The 23,160-nt window shown below is 39.1% G+C and overlaps 1 protein-coding gene across 1 annotated transcript in view; it reads right to left on the reverse strand.

Annotated features, from left to right (window-relative positions):
* Positions 1–673: 673 nt before the first annotated feature.
* Positions 674–23,160, reverse strand: part of slc4a10b (solute carrier family 4 member 10b) — a 91,158-nt gene continuing 68,671 nt past the window's right edge. Inside the window, exons 12-22 of the mRNA XM_056242708.1 lie at positions 20,183–20,329; positions 17,415–17,509; positions 13,273–13,447; positions 12,297–12,430; positions 8,612–8,857; positions 8,392–8,497; positions 7,223–7,384; positions 6,994–7,107; positions 5,327–5,488; positions 4,523–4,774; positions 674–757 (exon numbers count right to left, since the gene is read on the reverse strand). Coding sequence (XP_056098683.1) covers positions 674–757; positions 4,523–4,774; positions 5,327–5,488; positions 6,994–7,107; positions 7,223–7,384; positions 8,392–8,497; positions 8,612–8,857; positions 12,297–12,430; positions 13,273–13,447; positions 17,415–17,509; positions 20,183–20,329 — 1,677 coding nt within the window. The remainder of the gene's footprint in view (positions 758–4,522; positions 4,775–5,326; positions 5,489–6,993; positions 7,108–7,222; positions 7,385–8,391; positions 8,498–8,611; positions 8,858–12,296; positions 12,431–13,272; positions 13,448–17,414; positions 17,510–20,182; positions 20,330–23,160) is intronic.

Consider the following 23,160-nt stretch of genomic DNA (forward strand, 5'->3'; position numbering starts at 1 on the left):
TCATCTTAATTTAGTTTAACTTGATGTGCTAAAATAACCTAAACTGAAATATAAATTAGCAAAAATTAGATTGACATATTGAAGAAAAAAATAAAATATATACTAAAAATGACAAAAACACAAAATCACTAAAACGTTAAAATTAAAATCTTCAGTCTAAAAAATAAAAACGGAAATATGAATAAAAACTATAATAGTATCTCAATGACACTAGAATAACACTGTTTTGAATATTGTTGTGGACAACTAAAAAGTAACATTTCAATTCATGTTTGAAAAGTTGGAAATGCTTCACTGTTTTCTAACCCAACGAGATGTGATAAGATTCCAGCGAAAAGCAATTTGTCTTTCCACACCAGATGCGATGCGACAAAACCAGTCAAAAATCAGCCAATCAGAAGAGTGTGTGGGTGGAGTCTCAAAGAAATGATTAACTGAGCACACACACAATTATTTTCATACTCACATTAGATGCTTTTAACATTAAACAAAGCACATAAACAGCACCTGAGATTGTCAGTGTCATTCTTTGCATGTAATAGAAATAAAAAAAATTAGAATCGTTGTGTATATCGCCATTGCAGCCGGTTATGACTGTAAATGTTGGCTTTTATCACGTGGCAGCATCGCTTCACGTCTGGTTAAGACACAGTGTTAGATAAGCAGATGTTGTCTACAGTGTCTTTACCTGTATTCCTCTCAGTGAAGATGCACCCATGTAAAGGAAAACTCCATACAGCACCGGCATTGGAATGAACTATGGAGACATATAAAAAAAAATGTTTGTTACTATTAGTTTATAATCTCAGTGCAGATTTTTGTGCAAAAAACAATCAGATGCTCTCTAGAATCTGAAGCTCCGCCCTCTACATTATTGTGATGAAATGAAATTGGTCACTTGATCACACATTTACTATTTTCTACATGGTGAATGGCACATAGTGCACTATATAGGGGATAGGAACGATTCAGACCGTGCTTTCCATTGGGGCGAATGAAGTCTGGTTGGTTAGTGTCACGTGAATCACAACACGACAGCACAGAGAGGATCATGTGATCGAGTCGCCGCAGACCAGAAATCGTATCGGACCCGTTTGAATTCTGCACAGAATGTTATATTTTAAAGTGATATGGAGGAGATTTGGAGGAGAAACGGTTAGAGATTAGGAGGAAACTGCGGCTTTACTGAGCTCAACGGCTCTGGCCGAGCTGTGAAACTAAACGCTATTGGCTATTTAAAAAAGGGGGCGGAGCTGATCAATATATCCTGCCCTGCCTTCCCGTTTCAGAGGAAATTACATTGAATCAGGGCACTTCAGCGGGCCTTTAAGATCCGTTTTGGTCGATCGGATCACAAGTAGACGAGGGAGTCACATACACCTGGTGTTTTAATCCATCTCTTTTGTCCTGATTTCTTTGAGCGCGGGTCATGGGCGGGTAAATGTATGTTTTCTTCTCCAGACCTTTCAATCTAATGAACAAACTAAGCTCGCGTAATTTACATATGAACATGACTGGAGACACAGAGAGCAGCAGCTTTAGTTTCTTCTCTGACAGCCGCAAGATCACGAACACGGTGAGTGTGTGTTAGAAATCAGGAATGGTGAGAGAACATTGTGCTTGGTGCGTTTTTCCTCTTCAAAACAAACTTCACAAAATAAATCTCGTCTGACTGCCGTCTTTTGTTAGCCTGGGTTTCCCCATACTAGCTTGCCGCAGCGCGATTTTATTCACGCTGCTAGGCAGTCTGGATACCATGGACCAATTTTTGCCTCATTTAGGGAACCAATCACAGAACGGGGAGAGCAGCAAGACGATGACGACGTTTTATGCGACACACCGAAGCAGTTTGTTTATACCTATGGATCAAACATGGCAGCAGACGCGAAGCCTTACGGCCGTTTTAAGTCTTTTTGTGTTTTTTCTTGTTTTCCAAAGACATTGAAATATGACTTTGGCAATTATGCTATGAGGCTAACGATATATAAGCGAGCAATTCTTTACAAAGACAACTATACATTTGTTTTTAGAAGTTGGTCATTTTATAACATTGATAGTCTTGAAAGTTTGTAATGGGGAGGTGTACAACATTCGCATATAAGTTAAAGGAACACTCCGACTTTTTGGGACTTTAGCCTATTCACCTTATCCCCCAGAGTTAGATAAGTTCATACATACCTTTTTCATCTCCGTGCGTGCTATAAGTCTGTTTGACGCACCCACCGCTAGCCTAGCTTAGCACAAAGACTGGATGTAAATGGTTGCAGCTAGCATACTAATCCAAATAAGTGACAAAATAGCGCAAACATTTTCCTATTTACATGTTGTGATTTGTATAGTCACAGAGTGTACAAAAAACAAAGTCACATGAGACAGACATATTTTAACCGTATAAATACTGGGAACTATATTCTCTGAAGGCGAAGCACTGTTACTTGGGCGGAGTGATAACCGCAGCACCTGAGACGCGCCGTGGTGAGGAGCAGAGAGCGCGTCTCAGGTGCTGCGGTTATCACTCCGTATTTATACGGTTAAAATATGTCTGTGTCTCATGTGACTTTGTTTTTTGTACACTCTGTGACTATACAAATCACAACATGTAAATAGAAAAATGTTTGCGTTATTTTGTCACTTATTTGGATTAGTATGCTAGCTGCAACCATTTACATCCAGTCTTTGTGCTAAGCTAGGCTAGCAGTGGGTGCGTCAAACAGACGTATAGCACGCACGGAGATGAAAAAGGTATGTATGGACTTATCTACCTCTGGGGGATAAGGTGAATAGGCTAAAGTCCCAAAAAGTCGGAGTGTTCCTTTAAATGTTAAACTACAAAACAACCCAGAAAATGGCTCAAATCTATTAGTTTCACTCATGTTTACAAGACTGCAACTCCGCGGATAAAAAACAAAACACACAAATAAACCACACACTCGGGTTTAATTTGGGTTGTGCTAGCCTGTAGCTGTCTGTGTGTTACATAAACTAAAAGAACGTTTATATATAATATTTTCTGGCTAGTTTACTTTAGTTTTTTTTTTTTATATATATATAATACACAACTTTCACCCAAACTGAATAATTAAAAACAAGTTTTTACCGGGTAGCCTAAATCTTAGGAGTCTTTATTTTCTTTTATTTGCCTACTCAAGTTCTTGTTAAAACTCACTAGACATGCTTATTCTGTCCTTTTTGGGCACTTTTTGTGTGAAATCATATTTATTTTTGTCCATCAAAAGTGTGCTTTCACTTTAATTGAGCGTGGAGAAGTGCAGCAAACACAGATTCGACGCCGAAACCCCCGCTTCACCACTGCTCACGCGACGCTCCTGCTCCTGGTGTGAATGCACTCATTGATTAACATGCACGCCGGAAAAAATACGCGCCGCTGTGTGGTGTGAAACGGCCGTTAGATACACGCCATCGTGTACACATAAATCTCTGACCCATCGTTGTCTTCCTCGTCTAATTTCTGTCGCTCTACATACGTCATCTGGTATAATTGAAAGGATTGGCTATGAGCTACGTACAGGCGCATTTCATAGACATTCGTAGCACCCAATAAACGGCTCAGGGCATTCGTAAACCACGCCTCAAATACGAGAAAATGAACATGTGGTTCCCAGACCACGTCTCAATGAGACTTGGGTCTGACGTTAGCCAGGCTAGTCTTTTGTGGCTGTTTGAGCACATTCGACCACATGAGCGTTTTCAACTACCTCTGGAAGTGGTGCGAAGTGGACAAGCTCACAACGTTTTAGACGCCGTTTACACCTGTTTTAGCGTCGTCCACTTGTGATCCGATCGACCGAAACGCATCTTAATGCCAGCTGTAAAGCACAGCTCACACTGAAGTCACTTTCAAACCAAGCTTGGTCAGCAACTGTGTGTCATTCGCAACTTAAACACGAGCGAAATCTGTGCGGGGAACTTTTACACCCTCATGTGAAACTCCCGATCACACAGATTCTTATCGGAGTGACTAGATTTCACAGAGCAACAGTAAATTACAGTACTAGTGTTGTCAAAAGTACCAACTTCGGTACCAAAAGTCGGTACTGAAATTTTTTAAATGTTACGCTTTGAGCGCTGTTGAGCGGATTCATAAACACGTCTGATTGGCCATTGTGTTCACGCACTCATCGGATATGTCTGTGATTGGCTACAATGATCAACTTTTGTTTCGTTTGAGAGCGCACGGAAGTGTTTGAAAGTATTTGAAAGGACCGGTCCACTGATAGACGCCTGCTTACAAACGCTCCCGTGTGTTTCTGTGTAAGCACTCGGTGAAGAGCGTCATTGATGTATATTACAACATGTTTATGAAGCGCTGATCATTGTAGCCAATCACAGACATATTTGAAGAGCGCATGAGAACAATGGCCAATCAGAGGTGTATGATTCTGCTCAAAGCGTCACATTTTTTAACTTTCAGTATCGACTTGGTACCGAAGTCGGTACTTATGACAACACTAGACAGTACCCATAAATGTAAATGTAAGTATGTTGATGACTGAGCTCAGACCTTCAGCACTGAGGTCATGAACACAGAGCAGCCCATGAGGAGGAAGATCATGAGGCCGGTGACACGCTGCTCTCTGATCCCGAGGAACTTGGGCTGCTCTCCGGGAGCCGAACACTCGGACTCCAGCTTCAGGCTGTTCACATGAGTGATGGACAGAACCGTCGCCGCCACGAACCACGGCAGACCCATCAGAGAGCAAACGCCCAGCATCACACCCACCATGAACAGGTCCAGGTGATAGCCACAGCCTTTCTGTGGGCACAAGGCGGAACACAGAGGGTTAACTCAGTCGCAGACTTACTAGCGGTTTATTGCACTCTCCATTTTGTATGTATTAGCGTGTGTGTGTGTGTGAGAGAGAGAGAGAGAAAGAGAGAGAGAGAGAGACAGAGAGAGAGAGAGAGAGAGAGAGAGAGAGAGAGAGAGAGAGAGAGGAGAGAGAGAGAGAGAGAGAGAGAGAGAAAGTGTGTGTGTGAGAGAGAGAGTGAGCGTGTGAGAGAGAGAGAGTGTGTGTGTGTGTGTGTGTGTGTGTGTGTGAGAGGGAGAGAGAGAGAGTGAGAGGGAGAGGGAGAGAGAGAGAGAGAGAGAGAGAGAGAGTGTGTGTGTGTGTGTGTGTGTGTATGTGTGTGTGTGTGTGTGTGTTTGTGAGAGTGTGTGTGTGTGTGTGTGTGTGTGTGTGTGTGTGTGTGTGTGTGTGTGTGTGTGTGTGTGAGTGAGTGTGTGAGAGAGAGAGAGAGAGAGAGAGAGAGAGAGAGAGAGAGAGAGAGAGAGAGAGAGAGAGAGAGAGAGAGAGTGTGTGAGCACCTTGAGCTTGTGCTCCTTCCTGTTGATGATCACAGCTGTGATCTGCTGGTCCATGAAGATGAGGATTGTGCAGAGGAGAGCGGGGAGGATGGTGATCACACACGTCCACCACGGGTTCGGTCCCAGCGGGTTAATGAACCACCCACGGTCGTCACGAGTTGGCTGGAAACATGTTGCAAGACTAAATTAAATTGGAAACATCTATTCTTATCAAGTCTATTAATATATGCTATGTTACATTTAACATAAAGCTAACATAATAAACTTTGAACATTGTGTGTATGTGACATATTTTTCAAATGACATTTTTTAGCACATCATTGTTCTTTTACAGCCCACATATCTCCTTGTGTAAATTAAATAAAAATTAAAAATACATATAATTAAACAAAACAATTAATGTAATTTATTTAAAATTAAATTTAATAAAAAAACAAGATAATTAAACTTACAACTTGTAAAACCATTTTAAATTTTAGACTAATCTTTCTCAAGCCAACATCAAAGATAAACATCTTAGATCAGAACCAACATACTGTAGAAATTGGACAGTTTTCTTCTAGAAAGACAAGGTGTTGTTCAGGTGGAGGAAGACTGCAGGTTGCAGTCGAAACATGTCAAGGTAAATAAAAAGTTTATAATGCAAAAAAATGTTTGCATTATATGCGGTTAGAACAGCTGTCAGCAGCGCGTCCTCATCCATATCAAGCGCCTCGTCCCCTGAGGTGGCGGCAGCGCGGGCGGGAGCCCGGCGGCTGCGAGTCCGGGAGAGGGGGCGGAGAAGGAGAGATAGACGCTCGAGGGAGTCATTCCGGCGAGCATTTGCATCAGAAAACGACGGCAGTGCAGCCCGCAGGGTCGACATCGGAAGTGCGTCGCTGAGCTCACAAACCCCTGAGGGCAAGAGCTGCGTGTTACTGGCCCAGGCAGAGAGCGCAGATCACATGGCGGTCTCCGTCGCTGTGCGGGGCTCTGCACGCGCCGCAGGAAGTGCAAGGCATCTTGAAAAAGACGCTCGCTACTCTTTTAGACAGTAAGTTTTGCAAGAAAGGATCCGTCGCCGGATAGCGTAGCTCGCACGGATGGCTGAAGGTGGCGAAGACGGCCGGCTTCTTCAGGCGCTGTCTTGTCGCTTCCTCGACGGCGGCGGCGGCTTCTCTCTAGATCCAGCGATGCGGCAATAATAATAACGCAATTTTTTTTTTTAAATAATAAAAAAATCGATTTTTGAAAATTTAATAATCGATTCATAATCGTCCATAACATACTCGCGATTAATCAATAATCGATTTTTTTAACCACCCCTAATAGATAGATAGATAGATAGATAGATAGATAGATAGATAGATAGATAGATAGAACGATAGAACAATAGATAGAACGATAGATAGATAGATAGATAGATAGATAGATAGATAGATAGATAGATAGATAGATAGATAGATAGATAGATAGATAGATAGATAGATAGATAGATAGATAGATAGATAGATAGATAGAACGATGGATGGATGGATGGATGGATGGAGAGACAGACAGACAGACAGACAGACAGACAGATAGATAGATAGATAGATAGATAGATAGATAGATAGATAGATAGATAGATAGATAGATAGATAGATAGATAGATAGATAGATAGATAGATAGATAGATAGATACAGACCTTAAACTTATTAGGGACCTGTAGTTTGGTTGAAGGCACCCCTAGAGCGTAATCCACCAGAACCATTGTAGCAATAGTGATGAACACAGCGAAGTCACTGATGATGGATCTGACCTGAAACATCCATCAGAAGCGTTATTCTCCTCTCTCAGCAACAGCACACGCTCCACAGTGACACTAGAGGGCGCCAGGCTGCTGATAACTCCTCACGCTCAGAGATCTGCCGTACCTTAGTGGGGAAGTAGCGGCTGGTCTTGAACTCTTTGAGGAACGCCGACATGGCCACTGTAGAGAAGAAGAGAACTACAGACCAGAAGAGAACATCAGGAACGTACGGACCATGAGGCCCGCAAGCTGACCCGACAAACTCTCCTTTCTTCTCAATGCAATCCTGACAAAGATAAACAATGGGTCAGGTTTTTATTACGTATAGGAATAGTTCACTCACAACAACACGAGGATGAGTAAATGGTAACAAGTGATTCATTTTTGGATGAGCTGTTCCTTTAAATGCTCCAAAACACAAACACACACACACACACACACAGACATCTGCTCAACATGCTGCTATTGCAACTCTTGCCCGTCATAAGACGAGCAGCAGCAATGATCTTTTTAGCTTTTATGATGATTTAACAGATGCAATCCAGTCTATTACAGCTCAAATTTCCTTAACAGTCTCTTTATCATGTCACTCAAATGAGACTTTTTTATTCCCATAAAAGGAATAGAGCTGAAGATGGACATTTTTACAATTATTCTAACCACCCTTCACTTCGCTACAGAGTTTCTGCAGGTTTTATAAAGGTAATTTAAGACCAACTAAAGACATTTTAAGGGATAAATTGAAAGGAACACAATATTCTTAAATCAAGATAGATTTACTTAAAATGCATAATGACATAAAATATGAAGTGAAAAATGAAATGAGTTTATGATTAAAACAAGAACAAAGATCAGCTCAGAAAAATCAGCTTAATTCGAATGGAAGTTTTCAACTCATTGACAGAGTTTTAGGCATGAACTTACTTAATTTTACAACTGCATCTCAGTAAATGCATTTTGATTTAAGGATGTTTAGATATTATTATTGGAAAGCAGGACAAAAAAAAACAAAAACAAAGGAAAATATCAATTTTTTTGCAACATTTAATGCCAAAACTTTATGAATTTAAGGCTTTCTGCTCTGATTTAAGACCTTTTAAGCCCTTAATTCGTGTGTTAAGACTTAATTAAGACTTTTAAAGACGACAGAGGGCATGTACTGTAGTAGATTGTGTGCACCAGGTTTTTAGCAAATTGATTGTGTTGATCATTTAGATGCCTTAGAAATGTGTGCATCAAATATGATAAAGTAGGCATTATAGGGTTAATATCAGTTGTATTGTCAGTTCTGACCTGAACCTCCAGAGCCTCCCAGAAGATCTCCGGAGCCGAGATGTTGTTCTGCTCCCAGTACAGAAGCGTGGCATTGCTGGGGTTTGCAGGCTCGATACAGGAGCATCTACAGAACAAAGCATCCTTTAACTTGCTTTGCTATAAAAAGAGGTTAAATTGCATTTGTTTCTATAATCTTGGTGTCCATTTGATTCTGCTCCTCATTCGGTTGTGTGTTCACCTGTAAGTGGTGAGTTTCTGCAGATTGTTGTTCATATTAATGGGATACGTCTCCCCGAGATGAATGAGCTTCTCCAAGGCCTCATAGATGAAGATGATGCAGATGAGCGAGGCGAAGGCCTCCTCGGTGAAGCGCGTGATGTAACAGACGAGTGAACTGGCATCAGTGGCCACCAGTAGCAGACAGAGGAACGCCGTCCACAGCCCGATACACGTCCTGAGGGACAGGTACGACAGCCCGTATTCCCTGCAAACAGAACACACACACACCGTGAGCATGTATTCCCTGCAAACACACACACACCGTGAGCATGTATTCCCTGCAAACACACACACACCGTGAGCATGTATTCCCTGCAAACACACACACCGTGAGCCCGTATTCCCTGCAAACACACACACCGTGAGCATGTATTCCCTGCAAACACACACACCGTGAGCCCGTATTCCCTGCAAACACACACACCGTGAGCATGTATTTCCTGCAAACACACACACCGTGAGCCCGTATTCCCTGCAAACACACACACACCGTGAGCATGTATTCCCTGCAAACACACACACACCGTGAGCATGTATTCCCTGCAAACACACACACCGTGAGCCCGTATTCCCTGCAAACACACACACCGTGAGCATGTATTTCCTGCAAACACACACACCGTGAGCCCGTATTCCCTGCAAACACACACACACCGTGAGCATGTATTCCCTGCAAACACACACACCGTGAGCCCGTATTCCCTGCAAACACACACACACCGTGAGCATGTATTCCCTGCAAACACACACTGTAAAACCCGTATTCCCTGCAAACAGAACACACACACCGTGAGCATGTATTCCCTGCAAACACACACACAGTCTGAAGCTCAGCCTTGTGTACAGGGAGGTTTTGGGGATGTAGACCTTGCTAAGAGGTTACTAAGGTATTCTGAGTGGTTGCTAAGCAGTTTCTAGAGTGTTCTGGTTGGTTTTTTATCTATCTATCTATCTATCTATCTATCTATCTATCTATCTATCTATCGGTCTATCATTCATTCTATCTAACGTTCGTTCTATATTTCTATCTAACATTTTATCTATCTCTAGAGATTAATAAAAGAATGATATATAGATGATAGAGAAATAAACAATAGAATGATAGAAAGAATGCGAGATAAATGGTAGAGCAGTAGATACGAATGAGAGATAAAACGAACGATAGATAGATAGATAGATAGATAGATAGATAGATAGATAGATAGATAGATAGATAGATAGATAGATAGATAGATAGATAGATAGATAGATAGATAGATAGATAAGTAGACAGAATGAGGGATAAAACAAATGATAGAACAGTAGATCGAACGAGAGATAAATGATAGAATGACAAATAGAAAGAACGAGAGATAAAACATTACATAGAATGATAGATAGATAGAATGAGACCTAATACAATAGAAATAGATAGAATGAGAGATGAATGATAAGACCGAATGATAGATAAAACGATAGAATGATGAATAGAACAAGATAAAACAATAAAAATAGATAGATAGATAGATAGATAGATAGATAGATAGATAGATAGATAGATAGATAGATAGATAGATGTAAATTAAATAAAAATTATTAAATAATTATTTAAAATTAAATGTAATAAAAAAACAAGATAATAAAGTTTGTTTATCTTTGATGTTGGCTTGAGAAAGATTAGTCTAAAAGTTAAAATAGTTTTACAAGTTGTAAGTTTGATTGAAATAGTTTTAAAAGCTTGAAGTTTAAAGGAGATTAGATGTTAGATAGATAGATAGATAGATAGATAGATAGATAGATAGATAGATAGATAGATAGATAGATAGATAGATAGATAGATAGATAGACAGACAGATAGATAGATAGATAGATAGATAGATAGACAGACAGACAGACAGACAGACAGACAGACAGACAGACAGACAGACAGACAGACAGACAGACAGACAGACAGATAGATAGATAGATAGATAGATAGATAGATAGATAGATAGATAGATAGATAGATAGATAGATAGATAGATAGATAGATAGATAGAATGAGAGATAGATAGACAGACAGACAGACAGACAGACAGACAGACAGATAGATAGATAGATAGATAGATAGATAGATAGATAGATAGATAGATAGATAGATAGATAGATAGATAGATAGATAGATAGACAGACAGACAGACAGACAGACAGACAGACAGACAGACAGACAGACAGACAGACAGACAGACAGACAGACAGACAGACAGACAGACAGATAGATAGATAGATAGATAGATAGATAGATAGATAGATAGATAGATAGATAGATAGATAGACAGAATGAGAGATATAGACAGAATGAGAGATAGATAGATAGATAGATAGATAGATAGACAGAATGAGAGATAGATAGACAGACAGACAGACAGACAGACAGACAGACAGACAGACAGACAGATAGATAGATAGATAGATAGATAGACAGATAGATAGATAGATAGATAGATAGATAGATAGATAGATAGATAGATAGATAGATAGATAGATAGATAGATAGATAGATAGATAGATAGATAGATAGATAGATAGAATGAGAGATAGATAGACAGACAGACAGACAGACAGATAGATAGATAGATAGATAGATAGATAGATAGATAGATAGATAGATAGATAGATAGATAGATAGATAGATAGAATGAAAGATAGATAGATAGACAGACAGATAGATAGATAGATAGATAGAATGAGAGATAGATAGATAGACAGACAGACAGACAGACAGATAGATAGATAGATAGATAGATAGATAGATAGATAGATAGATAGATAGATAGATAGATAGATAGATAGATAGATAGATAGATAGATAGATAGATAGATGATAGACAGAATGAGAGATAAAACGATGGCGTCAGATAATTACATTATTAATTATTACATTAATGAGAGATAGATAGATAGATAGATAGATAGATAGACAGACAGACAGACAGACAGACAGACAGACAGACAGACAGACAGACAGACAGATAGATAGATAGATAGATAGATAGATAGATAGATAGATAGATAGATAGATAGATAGATAGATAGATAGAATGAGAGATAGATAGATAGACAGACAGACAGACAGACAGACAGACAGACAGATAGATAGATAGATAGATAGATAGATAGATAGATAGATAGATAGATAGATAGATAGATAGATAGAATGAGAGATAGATAGATAGACAGACAGACAGACAGACAGACAGATAGATAGATAGATAGATAGATAGATAGATAGATAGATAGATAGATAGATAGATAGATAGATAGATAGATAGATAGATAGATAGATAGAATGAAAGATAGATAGATAGACAGACAGATAGATAGATAGATAGAATGAGAGATAGATAGATAGACAGACAGACAGACAGACAGACAGACAGATAGATAGATAGATAGATAGATAGATAGATAGATAGATAGATAGATAGATAGATAGATAGATAGATAGATAGATAGATAGATAGATAGATAGATAGATGATAGACAGAATGAGAGATAAAACGATGGCGTCAGATAATTACATTATCTAAAACAATTCATATAAATAATGTTCTTTAAATCACTCAGTTTAACCAAGTGTGTGCACTGAGCAATATAAAAGATCAGAGCAATGGCACTTGACATACTTGCAGAATTTGAACAATATTTTCTCAAACACCAGAACGGGTCCAGTGCTGCCCAGTATAGTGAGAGGCTGTCCCGCGAACAGCGAGTACGCGATTCCAGTCATCGAGGCTCCAAACAGCGACTCAATGGCACTCTGAGAACAGGGGAGAATATGCTCAAAAAACACCTTTATATGACAACATTCATATACAGGTGAAACTCGAAAAACTAGAATATGGTGCAAAAGTTCATTTATTTCAGTAATTCAACTTAAAAGGTGAAACTAATATATTATATAGACTCATTACATGCAAAGTGAGATATTTCAAGCCTTTATTTGTTATAATTTTGATGATTATGGCTTACAGTTATGAAAACCTTTTCACAATATTCTAATTTTGAATTTGGGGTTTTCATAAGCTGTGAGCCATAATCATCAAAATTATAACAAATAAAGGCTTGAAATATCTCACTTTGCATGTAATGAGTCTATATAATATATTAGTTTCACCTTTTAAGTTGAATTACTGAAATAAATTAACTTTTGCACGATATTCTAATTTTTTAAGTTTCACCTGCAAATTAAATTATTGCTGACTACGCAATTTAGATGCAGACCCAGACACACGTGTACAAAACAAAGTTACCTGTCACTATGAGTGAAGTCTGTGCTTTACATCAAGGACCGCAATGGAAATACGTTTTTAACTTTATTGCGTTATCCGTTACAAATTAGTGTATTTCACTACTTTCCACTGTAAAAAAAATATTGTTGGATTAACTTAAAAAAGTAAGCCTTAAAATTTTGAGTTCATTGAAATAAAAATTTTGAGTTAACACAACAAAGGAGATTGGTTTAATAAATAGAAACTCAAAATATTATGCTATCTGAATTACATTTTCTATCTAAGTTGATTTGACAAAATATAAAAAGTTGTGATAACAAATCATGAAAATTAGTTTCAAATCAAATGCATGGTGTTGATGTGATCTTACTATGCGTCCCTCAGTGGCTTCTCCCAGCAGTCCTCCGAAGGTGATGACCGGGGACATGCAGGCACAGTACAGGAACAGGAACGAGGCCAAACACTGCAGGCTGAGCGCATCGGTGAAATCTGACAGAAAGTGAGGAGCCTTCCTCTTCACATCCAGAACTAATCCACCAAAAAACCTGACAAAACACACCAGACACACAAGATCACTGCCTTCTGAGGCGCGGAAAGAGCTGGAAAACTGGCTTACACTCAATTCAGCGCACATTCAGAGCTGTGTTATATTCCGTAGAGAATATAAATTCATGACAATTAAACCTTTTCCTTCCAAATTGTCGTTACTATTATGCAAAAAATATATATATTTTAATATTACTTAAATTGTCATTTTTTTTACAGTAATGATGGGAATTAAAATGTAAAATATCAAGATGCATGACAGTAATGGGAATTTGGGAGGGGAAAAGTGCTTAGTTCTCATTAAAATAATTAATTGCATAACAATCTAAAAAAAAAATAGGCTTCATTTTCAAACTATTTATTTTTTATTTTGGAGTGCAGAGAATTTGTTGCAAATCACATTTCTAACATTTTTCTAAGTAAAAAAAAAAAAGTGTATCTATGTATCTTTTCTCCATTTGTCAACACATATGTGGAATATTCCTTGCATTAAGCCACAGTTTTCGTTTTTTACAGTACTGTATTATATTAATGAGACTAACGGGAATTAAAAAAATATTCAGATATACTGTACAATATCGAGATGCATTACAATAATGGGAGTTTGGCGGGTAAATTTGCTTAATTCTCATGAAAATAATGTACATAAAAACAGGCTTAATTTTCAAACTATTATTTCTTTTCTTTTTTCTTTTACTGTGCATAGAATTTCTTGCAAGCCACACATCTTCTACTAACATTCTCCTAAGCAGAAAAGTAATTTTTTCTATATGATGGCTGGAGGATGGATTTTTTTTTTCTCCATGCTCCGACACATATGTGGAATATTCCTCTCAAAAAGTCACAGGTTTTCTGAGCATGGCTGTTTCACAGCAAGTCTGGCGCGTCTTGCATATGAAAAAACAGTTGCACTGTTATAGGGACAAAAATATGTATATGTATTTTTTTAGTAAATGCTAAATACAACTTCATAGTTTGTAAGAAATACAACAGTGAATTTTCACAGTTCTCCGCCATTAACTGGTGTGGCAAAAATTATGTATAAAACTGAGATCAATTTAGTACATGCATATAAAGATAAAATGGTAAAACACTTTTAATTCAATTTTGTATTTAAAAAGGTCTTAATATTTGGCAGTCCGGTTGAAGAAAGAGATGATAAAATCACAGCAGATATTATGTCCAGTGCATTTGTCACTGTTAATGTAATCAAGTCGAATGTATTCAGTATTTTACATAGTGTCTGTCGTTGCACAATTTAGAAAATATAGCAGATCATCCAGGTATTCCATGCATTCAGAAAATCCACATACTATATAAGGCAGACATGCTATAAAACCAGAAAGAAATATTAATTAGGGCTGATCAGATATGACCATTTGGGAGAAAAGAGCCATCTGAGAACAGAAGGGGATTATTGTTGTGAGAAGAGAGAAAGTCACTCAAAGTTGTGAAAACTGTCACTCAACAGGAAGAGTGTGACCAAATGTCAAACATGGCATCTGTCCAGTTCACTGGAGAGTTGAAAACCTGGTCTTCAGTGGCACGGCTCTCGGTTACATCGTAGTAGACAACGAAACCATCATCCTCAATGATCTGCATTATTATGTGCTCTTTAACTGTCATAGTGAACATGACCGGTTCCATTATTTTGGTTTCTGAGAGGATCTTTTAACTTTTTCAAGGTTCACGAGACTTAATTGAATTAAGTTGTGTTAAGTTTAAGTATTAACTTTGAAACAGGAGTATAGATGTGAATAACAGCTCAGATAATTTGGAAGAATTTGAAGAGAAATTAGTGAGTTCAGATTGATATCTCATTCTTTGGTATCTAGGCACAATTGTTAAAGGGATAGGTCACCTAAAAATATATTCTGTCATCATTTACTCGTGTCGTTCCAAACCCGTAAGACTTTCGTTCATCTTCGGAAACACAAATGAAGATCTTTGTAATGAAATCTGAGAGCTTTCTGTCCCTCTATTGACAGCTTCGCAACTAAAATTGAGGTTAAATCACTGGAGTAACATGGATTACTTTAATGATGTCTTTACTACCTTTTTGGGGCTTGAACGAGGTAATTGTGTAGCTGTCAATGGAGGGACAGAAAGCTCTCAAATTTCAATAAAAAGATCTTCATTTGTGTTTTGAAGATGAACGAAAGTCTTACGGGGACCGTGCTGTACAGAAAAAATAAGCAAAAAACATAAAATACATACTTTATGTAAAGCATAATACAGATAAAACAAATCAAGAGACATAAAACATAGGAAAAAATAAACATACCGTAAAAAAAAAAAAAAAAAAAAAAATCTCAACGTCAGGTGTCAAAGGCCAAGGAGAAAATTGGGTTTTAATAAGCGATTTAAAAACAGACAGTGAAGAGGCTTGTCTAATGGGCAGAGGCACACAGTTTGATCAGCTGACCTGAGAGAACGAGTGGGTGTTTAAGGGTGTAGCAGCTCCGAAATGTAGGGTGGGGCAAAAGCTTTTAGGGATTTAAAACCAAGTAGAATCATTTTAAATTGGATCCTTAAATGTACGGGCAGCCAGTGAAGTGAGGCTAACATGGGCGAAATGTGCTTGTGTTTACGTGTTCCAGTTAAAAGACGCGTTTTGTACCATCTGGAGACGGGCTACAGAAGACCCACTAACCCCCACATACAGTGCATTACAGTAATCTAGCCGAGTGCTAACAAAGGCGTGGATTACTCTCTCAAAATGTTGCCTCGGAAGATATGGCTTTATTTTGGCCAGCTGCCTCAATTGAAAAAAGCTTGATTTAACGACTGCCCAGATCTGACTGTCAAGCTTAAGGTCAGAGTCAATTTTAACCCCTAGATTAGTGATGGTTGGCTTGGAGTACTGGGCCAAGGCACCCAAATCAACAGGAGGGGTCGCATTGGTGCCACCAAAAACCATCACTTTGTCTTTTGTGCATTGAAACTTAAAAAGTTAAGAGCCATCCAGGCCTTTATATCTTCAAGACACTCGAGTAGCGGTCTAACAGTGTCATTCTTTTTAAGAGGCACATAAATCTGGCTATCGTCCGTGTAACAGTGGAATGACATGCCGTGCTTCCTGATTATTGAACCAAGCGGGAGCAAATAAAGAGAAAAGAGAAGAGGGCCTAAAACTGAACCCTGAGGGACCCCACAAGAGAGAGGAGAAGAGGAGGACTCGGAGTCACCACAGCTGACACAGAAAGTCCGACCTTTCAAGTAGGACTTCAACCATTCTAGTGCTATGCCCTTGATGCCCCCCCACTGGTCTAAACGAGTGATCAGGATTTCATGGTCCACAGTGTCAAACGCAGCAGTTAAATCAAGAAGCACAAGAATAACACAATCACCAGAGTCAGTTGCTAAAAAGATATCATTAAAAACTTTTCAAAGAGCAGATTCTGTGCTGTGCAGAGTTTTAAAACCGGACTGGAAAACTTCGAGAATATTGTGGTCTTTCAAAAATGCCATTAATTGACTGCAAGACTATCTTTTCAAGAATTTTTGAAAGAAAAGGTAGTTATGCCTACAATTAGAGAGGTCTGCAGGATCCAGACCAGGTTTTTTAATCAGAGGTTGCACTACTTACTGCGTGGTTACAATTTGCAGGGACCACACCTGAGGAGAGACTGCTATTGACAACTGCATGAACAGATGGCCCTACAGTGGGGAAAACCTCTTTAGAAGAAGACAATATGGTCATTATCCAGCTTAGTTCAGTTCAAGTTTTGTTCTCATCCGATAGTGTCAGTGCAAGATTACAATAACATCTCTTCTGAAAGATGGACACAGGAAGAAAGATCTAAAAAAAAGAAAAAAGCAGGACACTTCTGCAAACATCTCCATTCTTTCAGTAGATATTAAAGAGATCTAATTTATGGTTTTTATTTTTGACGGCTTTCACACAAACTGACATGCGATTCTGATGTGTCTACACACATACACACACACACACTCCAGACTGACCTCCCGGTGCGCTGCAGCTCAGGGCCTCCATGTCCACCGTGTTCCTCTGTCTCTGCCAGCTCTCCATTAGGCACTGCAGGGATCTTTCTCTTCTCCTGTTATATCAAACACAGAGACGATAGAGGGATACAGCAGAACTCTTAGCATAAAACTGTGAGAAGAGTTCTGACAGGACTTAGAGATATTGACAGAGTTTCCAGAGATATTCCTCAAATATTCTCAAAAGCATCGTGAGCTAAGTTGATCGTAGAGACCATTTCAATTTCAAAACACTTTATTTGTCCCCAAGGGGCAATTAATGAGGCCACATAGAGTAATGTAAACATTATACATAAAAACAAATAAATAACACAATGTGCACGGAATACATATTAATGAATACCTAATATATATATTAAACAATAATTAAAATCAAGGCATGATAAACAGGGGGGGGGGTAGAGATGGTTGAGAATTTAAAAGCTGCACCGATTTGGGAACAAAGGTTGCCTTCCTCCTTTGTGTTCTACAACATGGACAACGAAGCCGTAGCCGTGAAGGAAGCCACTCAAAAACAGAGAACCTTACATGTGAAGTGTCTCGCAAAATCCTTCCAGCCAACCTCAGCAATTGCTGTTCACTTATAATAGAAAGAGCCCTAATCGGGAGTCCAATAATTTTCGAGCAGACTTTAACCGAGCGCTCCAGACTATTTCTATTTTGGAGGCTTATAATAATTGGTGCCAATGGTTCCACAATCTACTTAGGCTAAAGATGCTTTTGAGAAACGCAGCCCAGGTTAGTGTTTGTTCTAAATCTGTAATCATAAGTGTTAAACTACTGCAATCCAATTTGTAGCAGTAAATGAAGAGGTGTCATATCGATTGCAAGTTCAGTATGGAGTACCGCAAGGCTCAGTACTAGGACCGTTGCTTTTCACCCTGTACATGCTACCCTTGGGAGATATTAGAAAGCATGGCTTTAGTTTTCACTGTTACGCTGATGATACTCAGCTCTATATCTCTTCACGCCCTGACGAAACATACCAATTCACCAAATTATTGGATGTATAGTTTATAGACTTGCAATTAATTAAGCCTGAACGGCTTAAAGGTGCAGTAAGCGATTTCTGAGAAATGCTGTTGAAAATCACCCAAACAAACAATTTTATAAATAATATGAACATCTCGCATATTAATAGCTGCAAAATATATAGCCAGGAAATCGAGCGAGTGAGAGAGAAAGCCTGTTTCCACCTGGTATCCATGACCACTTGCGTTCGGATTTTGTGGAGACTCTCACCTCTTTTTTCGTCACACTCAACTACACCACTTTCGCCGCTCGAATACTATGGAATGAACGAACCAGTGTTAGCTGGCTTATGTGAATTAATATAATAGTATAATATAGTTGAGATGAATATGCTCATTTGTGTCTCAGATTAATGTCAGTGTGCTGTTCTGGGCTTACATCACTTAAATGCACTGAAGAAAAAGGGTCTATTTTCGCTCATTTGTTTTACAGTGCAGTGCTACAGTTAATCCTCTCTTCAATATTTCTAGATCGACATTCTACAGTAAACGCTTTGTTTTAATCTTTATAAGCAGATGGAGACTCACAGTGAGAACATAGCCAGCTGTGTGCTTTATAAATCATGTGCATTACATCACATGACTTACTGTACATACACATATTGCAGAAAACACACTTAATTGTACTTAACAGAAGAGTTTTTCATTCAATATTAACTAAAATAATATCTATGTATAACTACATTACCAGGCAAAGCCAAAGATTTGAAAACACCTAATTATTAAAGGTGATAAACTCTAAAATAACACAATGGAAGTCTGGGAATGATGTAGTGAGACAAACTCTCGTATATTTAAAGAGAACCTTTTATGCTTTTTTCCATGTTCATCTTTCTTTAGTGTGTAATGTTGCTGTTTGAGTATGAAAAGCTCTGAAAGTCCCTCCAGCGGGAGTTATTCTCTATATCAGTGTCACTGTTTCTGAACTTCCTGAAACGCCTCCATTGTAGTCTTGAGTTTTCTTCCGGGAACAAACACGTCACAATATTCCTCATTTAAATCATTCATATGCAGAATAAAGGGGCGGGGCCTGGTTGAGTTAGTTAGTAGTGTGTTGAAACTGGCGGTTATGGTAAGGGGCGGGACATTTCCCCAAACACGCTCAAAGCACTTGACCAATCACAACACACTGATCCAGCCGACCAATCAGAGCACAGTGTGCTTTTCAGAAGGAGGGGCTTCATAGAGACAGGAACTAAACAGAGCGTTACTGACAGACTGGGAAGAGACGAGCTGCAATAATGTCAGATATGGAAAAAATAATGTTTTTTGAACATTTATGCATGAAAACCTGTTCTAGTAAAGCCTAAAAACAAAATCAAGACTTTGAAAAAGGGGATAATATGGGCTCTTGCTCTGCTCACTCTGGACATTCATGAGGTGCATCATGGGGTGCTTTTAAACTAGTAAATAAGGAATAAGGAAGTACCTTCACTATGTACTGCAACTCGTCCCTTTCAATGCAATTAAACGTTTAATTTTCTTCAGAAATGCATACTTATGTACGTCTACAAAACTCATTTGAAGCATTTAAGCATTAGTCTTTAGATCAAAAGCCTTTTAAGATTGTGAGCAACATAAATTTAGTCAAGTGTGTCCAGACTTTTGGCTAGTACAAAACTTCAATCCTACATCAGGGTTGCCGTACTGTAAGTTTTGCAGGTTTATAGTTCCTGTCTGTGATCTTGCTTCACTGACCTGGGACGGGACGTTTTTTGGCGGCTCTATCCTGATGGAAGGGTCCCATTCTCCTGGTGGCAGAACTGTAACTTGGTCAAGAAATTCGTCAATTCCAGCAATCAGATCATTGCGGTCTTTAGCTTTATAGGCCACATCATGGAAAACCTGCAAAAGAAAAAAAAAACAGAACATTCTCAGTCAAAAATTATGAATAAGATGTGATGAAAGAAGAAACAGTTATCTAAATTCAAGGAATAGTTTGTACAAAAATCAAAACGTTTTTCATAATTTAGTGGAACACAAAATAGATTGTATATTAGAGTTCGAAAGAACAACAGAGGTTTTATCAAGCTCAAAAAAGGACAATAAAGTAAAGTTTTTATGATACATTTTTATTAATTTTAGAGCTTGGCAGTGTAAAAAAAAAACCTTCCACGTTCTTTGCATTTTGGATGTTCTTCCTAGTTTCTCCATTTGTTTCATGAAAGTGTAAAGTATTTGGGCCATTGGGGAATATGTATTCAATATTTAGTAATTACAAATTAATAACTATTGATACGGGTTTGACCCAGATAACAATACATGTTAAAAATCACCCGGCAAAGGGGTTACGCAATCTGTTATGAACGACCGAATATAATGGATGTATAATCAATTATTCATACAGATCGGCAAGATAGATCAATTGTATTTATCAATAATTAAATCATAACGAATTATAATTCAATATTCATATACAAATCGTCTGGAATATATAGATTCTTAGGATACTCCTCAATGGAATTAATTATTATCGAATAATCTGTTTGTCCAGCAAACTGGTCATGGATCTTCATCAATTTCCACAGAGAAATTACCTTTAAGAGACTCGCAGGAAGAGACGATCTTTACGGCCGTAAAAGATAGCTCTCCTGTTTCGTCACAATACTATTTAAAGTATTATACCATTTCAAAGCTTATAGCTGATCGAAACATTTAAGTGATTTGAAGTATGAGCACAGGCAGAATCAATCAATGAATATATGTATTTAATAAAGGTGATTACGTATACGGTTAATAAACGTTACAAGGAATAAATGTATTTACAAACACAATAAAACATCGAGGAAGGAGAATGCATATAGAAAGAGAGAGAGAGAGAGCTGGTGAGTTTGGCAAAATTCATCAGACACAGAACCGTTAAGAGAGACAACTAGTCAAATCGTACCCTAATTAGGGCAGGCAATCTTAGCAGTATTTAGATCTCGGTAGGAAAACGAATACTTGCTGATCTCTCGTGTACGTGTGTGTGTGTTCCGAACCCGGTCAGAGGTCCTTTCCGGCGCGCCCGTGTGGCGGGATGTTCAAATCGTCCGTTGAAGGTGTTGCCAAAGAAATGATTCAAACTAAGTTCATTTCACTCGCCGGTGAGAATGAACAAAGGAGAATACAAAAAGGAAAATAAAACTGAACTAGACAAACAAAGGAAAGATGGGTCATCGCATGAACACGAGGTCCCGATGGACCAAGGAGTCACATGATGGAGGAAGAGCAGTCCAGGGTACCAGCCAGAGAGGGAAGACAGAGAGAGAAGCGAGCGAGTCCAGTTCTCTTTTAAAGGAACTGGAGTCCACACCTCTGAGGTGCGAACTAGCCAATGACATTCAACAAAACTCTTGGCGGCAAAATTCTCTTTGTCTTGTCAAAGCTAAATTATGGCCGCATTCACAGGTTTTACGATCAGTCAGAATTTGTTCAGAATCATTCCAAAGATGGTAAAACATAGTAAAATACATTTTATGGCTTGTTCAATTACATAAATGACCTTGTCAGGTCCCAAGCATTCTGAACATAGGAAGAAATACATTTTAGGAGAGTTATATTGCAAAGTTACATTAAAAGCATAATTAACTGCCCTTGCAGTTTGTTTTAAACTAACACACACTCATAGATCCCTTCATAGGACCTGGGCAATCGACAAACATAACAACATATCAAATATACCTCAGTAAATGTCTTTAAATGAGGGGAGTAGTAAAAGTTCATATATGTGTGTGTGTTTGTATCTGCGTGCATTGAGCACCCAATAGGGGGGGGGGGGGGGGGGGGGGGTTCTCTGGAATTCCTTTGAAGCTTGGACTAGTGAGTGGGAGAATGCAGGGTTAGTCTCTGGTGAGTGTCCCAGAGTCGTAAACGTGTTAGAAGCAGACTTGTTGGCACCAAAGTCCAGTAATTTTCATTAATCCTAAAAACTTTGGGTTTTAGGAAGAATGTGCTTTATTTGCATTCAGGACAGAGTCAATGATTTACCCCAGATACCTTACAGTCCCCCTTTTCGTCCGATGACGTCCCTTTGTGGACATCATCGGACGACACATCACAATGGGCGGATGGCAGGTGAATCATGACTCATGCAGCAGGTGGTTATTAGGGCTGAGGATTCAGCTCTATGAGGTTCAAAGCTGCCTCTGGCCTGGTCTCTGACTTGGCACCCCCTTTTTGCGGGTTTTGTCCGAAACCTTTCGTGAGCTTGGCTGAAGATGTTTGCATCTCGTTCAGTCTCCTGTATAGGATGAAGGCCAAGCCCAGTGTCAGGGTGTGTCTGACTACCATAGAGGTACACAGTGCAGTGTCGGCTGCGGTCCAGGCTTGGACAACAGGTGAGGTAGTCAGAATGGGTAGTCGAGACAAAGCTTGGAGGGCTGTATCGATAGGAGCAATGTCAATTAGCTGGGATGGCACCTTTCAGTACTCAACTCCACATGCTCTGGTTGAGCAAGGTGACACGGGTGACAGTGTCGTGCTGGGGTGAGGTGCTCTGTAGACGTTGCGTGGGTCGCGTCGAACACACACTTTCTGGGTGTGGGTCCTGTGCTTGGTGATCAGGATTCCCGGTTGTTCTCTCCGGACGATGCCTGCTGCCGGACCTGGTGAGATGTCCGATTGCGGCTGTCCTCTGGTTGGCTGGAGGCACCGGATGAAGAACCACAACAGCGTCCTGCAAAAGACAAAGGGGA

Source organism: Rhinichthys klamathensis, unplaced genomic scaffold (assembly GCF_029890125.1).
Source record: "Rhinichthys klamathensis goyatoka isolate OS25496 unplaced genomic scaffold, OSU_Roscu_1.1 h1tg000746l_1, whole genome shotgun sequence".
In the NCBI taxonomy this organism is placed as follows: domain Eukaryota; kingdom Metazoa; phylum Chordata; class Actinopteri; order Cypriniformes; family Leuciscidae; genus Rhinichthys; species Rhinichthys klamathensis.